The 3231-nt window shown below is 35.6% G+C and overlaps 1 protein-coding gene across 1 annotated transcript; it reads right to left on the minus strand.

Moving 5' to 3' along the window:
• Positions 1-485: 485 nt before the first annotated feature.
• Positions 486-1168, minus strand: LOC133331945 (uncharacterized). Its single transcript, XM_061540333.1, has 2 exons — positions 713-1168; positions 486-656 (listed from the first exon to the last, which is right to left on the minus strand). Exons 1-2 carry the CDS (start codon positions 1166-1168, stop codon positions 486-488), a joined length of 627 nt encoding a protein of 208 aa, XP_061396317.1.
• Positions 1169-3231: the final 2063 nt, after the last annotated feature.

Genomic DNA, 3231 nt, shown 5'->3' on the forward strand with positions numbered 1-3231 from the left:
CCTCAGGGGACCTGACGATTTAGTTCTATAGGAAAAAAACCCCTCAGGGGACCTGACGATTCTTTTTCTATGGAAAAAACACTTCAGGAGACCTGACGATTTTTTTTCTATAGGAAAAAAACACCTCAGGAGACCTGACGAATTTTTTCTATAGGAAAAAAAAAACACCTCAGGAGACCTGACGAATTTTTTTCTATAGGAAAAAAACACCTCAGGAGACCTGACGATTTTTTTTCTATAGGAAAAAAAGCACCTCAGGGGACCTGACGAATTTTTTCCTATAGGAAAAGAAACACTTCTGGGCACCTGACGTGAATTTTTATCTATAGGAAAAAACACCTCAGGGGACCTGACGTGAATTTTTTTCTATAGGAAAAAACACCTCAGGGGACCTGACGTGAATTTTTTCCTATAGGAAAAAACACCTCAGGGGACCTGACATTTCTTTTCTATTAAAAAAAAAAACATCCTTAGGTGGCTTATACTCACAAATCTCCAAAGGGATTTGTATATTTGGTCAATTGCGACGTGGTACGACATAGACCAGCCTCAGTTACCGCAGCTGCATAGGCCATTTCACGAACTTCAGTATCTGAAGATGTTGTCGCTTCTTCAGTGTTGGCCAAGACCTTTTCGGGCAGGATTTGTTGACGCAGCTGAGGGATTTAAATTTGTTAAGAAGGGAGAATACATTTTTCCCATTTCTACTTACCCTCACTAACATTTGCAAAAAATTCAAATCATTTAGCCTCGAATCGTTTTCATACGGCTTCAAATTCCCCATATTCGTAAGATGTAAACTATTCAGAACTTTCAGAAAATCCCAATAATAATTATAAGCACTCTTGTTCGCTTCATTTTCCAAATGCCACATATCCTCTATTAAATGTTCAAATTCATGATGATCGACATAATCGGAACACAGGGTTATGCCAACAAAGGGGAAATTCGATTTACCCCAGGCCAATTCCATGGCATAAACAATTGGGTTGTCTCGGAAACGTTTCCATTGATTTAGGCAAATATCGATGGAGGTGTAGGCGGCCAGGGCAATCATTAAAATCCAAAATAACTTCTCCATCCAGTGTAGCTCCCGTTTAACCAAATAGGGGAAGCCATGGATACTCGATTCACCCAATGTTTTGCGAACATATTCATTACATTTCATATTGACGATGGACAGCAGCTAACTGTTCGAATTGCTTTCGAAAATGAATTGCCATTATCCGGATGACTAGTTGCCGTAGTTGTTGTTTTCTGTTTTGCCCTTGGGGATTTTTTTGAAATAATTGAATTTTATTGTTTCCTAACATTGAGATCCTAGTTGGAATTTTTTGAAAGGGGGAGCTGGAGCGGAAGTTAATTATAACATGTGCCATCTTCTCTGACATGAAAATTGCATGAGAGCATACATTTTTAATATTTGTAAATATTTATATGACCAACAGGCCGCATTGTCCGACATTATTGTGCTAATTTATATGTTTTACATTAATTTCACAATTGTTGCCTAAAAGTATGCACTGCATTTTAACAAGTAATAAAGCAATGTGCATTGACCTGGAAGTAGATTGATTCAATAAGCCACATAATTGAGGAAAATATTTATTATGTAATTTCAACAACATTATGTAACAGATGTTTAGATTTCATTTCACAATCCAAGTGCCTAAAAGTATGCTTTAAATTTTGTATATTAATTCCTTTCCATCGTCAGGTTCCCTGCGGTATTTTTTTCCTATAAAAAAATTCGTGAGGTCACCTGAGGTGTTTTTTTTTCTATAAAAAAATCGTCAGGACCCCTGAGGTATTTATTTTCCTATAGAAAAAAATTCCTCAGATCCCCTGAGGTATTTTTTCCATGGAAAAAAATTCGTCAGGTCCCCTGAGGAGATTTTTTGCTATAGAAAAAAATTCGCCAAGTCCCCTGAGGAGTTTTTTGCTACAGGAAAAAATTCGTCAGGCCCACTGAGGGGTTTTTTCCTATAGAAATTCGTCAGCCCCCCTGAGGCGTTTTTTCCTATAGAAAAAATTCGTCAGGTCCCCTGAGGTTTTTTTCCTATAGAAAAATATTCGTCAGGTCCCCTGAGGTGTTTTTTTCCTATAGAAAAAAATTCGTCAGGTCCCTGAGGTGTTTTTTCCTTTAGAAAAAAATTCGTCAGAAAAAAATTTCCTACAGAAAAAAAATTCGTCAGATCCCCTGAGGAGATTTTTTGCTATAGAAAAAAAATTCAGGTCCCCTGAGGAAATTTTTTCCATAGAAAAAAATTCGTCAGGTCCCCTGAGGAGATTTTTTTCCATAGAAAAAAATTCGTCAGGTCCCCTGAGGAGATTTTTTTTCCATAGGAAAAAAATTCGTCAGGTCCCCTGAGGAGATTTTTTTCCATAGGAAAAAATTGTTCCGGTCCCCTGAGGAGATTTTTTTCCATAGAAAAAAATCGTCAGGTCCCCTGAGGAGATTTTTTGCTATAGATAAAAATTCGTCAGGTCCCCTGAGGTATTTTTTTCTATAAAAAAATCGTCAGGTCACCTGAGGAGATTTTTTTTTCAATAGAAAAAAATTCGTCAGGTCCCCTGAGGAGATTTTTTTCAAAATCGAGGAAAATAGATTCGCCAGATCCTAAAAGTATACTTTAAATTTTAAATATTTTTATCACAATATCTGCTCTCATTATATTTAGTTTTGCATACATTACAAATTAATTTTATTTCTCGCCTAAAGCTATGCCCCACTTGTTCTCAATTCATGTATAAATATGCTGCGATTTGCCCTCAAAATTATGTAAACATATTAAACGAACTGGAAGAAAACGAAATAAAGGCCTTTAAAGTTTGTTAAATTAAATTCCATTATCTTTGTTTAGCCTGCCGTGAAAAATATTGCATGGCTCCAGCTGGCATGAACACAAGAACAATATTGGACCCCGCTGAGGTTATTTAGATATACAAATGCCATGGTATTTTCAATTTAATTAAATTTGAAAGAATTTGGAAACTATGGACTCATATTTGATTGGCAAATAAAATATCAGCTGACTTTAAGTTTAAAAACAAAAATTGCCTAAAAATATGCTACAATTATGAGCAATTTATGTTTTTCCTATTGAATGGCTAGTGAACTGGGGATTTTTTCTATTGAATTATGGAGATTTTTGTGGATTTTTTTTGGGATCTCAATTTTTTTTTAATAAATCACATGCTTGACAGAGACAATTAATAATACGCTAGTAA

This window comes from Musca vetustissima, unplaced genomic scaffold (genome assembly GCF_032173495.1).
Source record: "Musca vetustissima isolate MV318-11 ecotype Yass unplaced genomic scaffold, APGP_CSIRO_Mvet_v1 utg24053, whole genome shotgun sequence".
Taxonomy (NCBI): Eukaryota; Metazoa; Arthropoda; class Insecta; order Diptera; family Muscidae; genus Musca; species Musca vetustissima.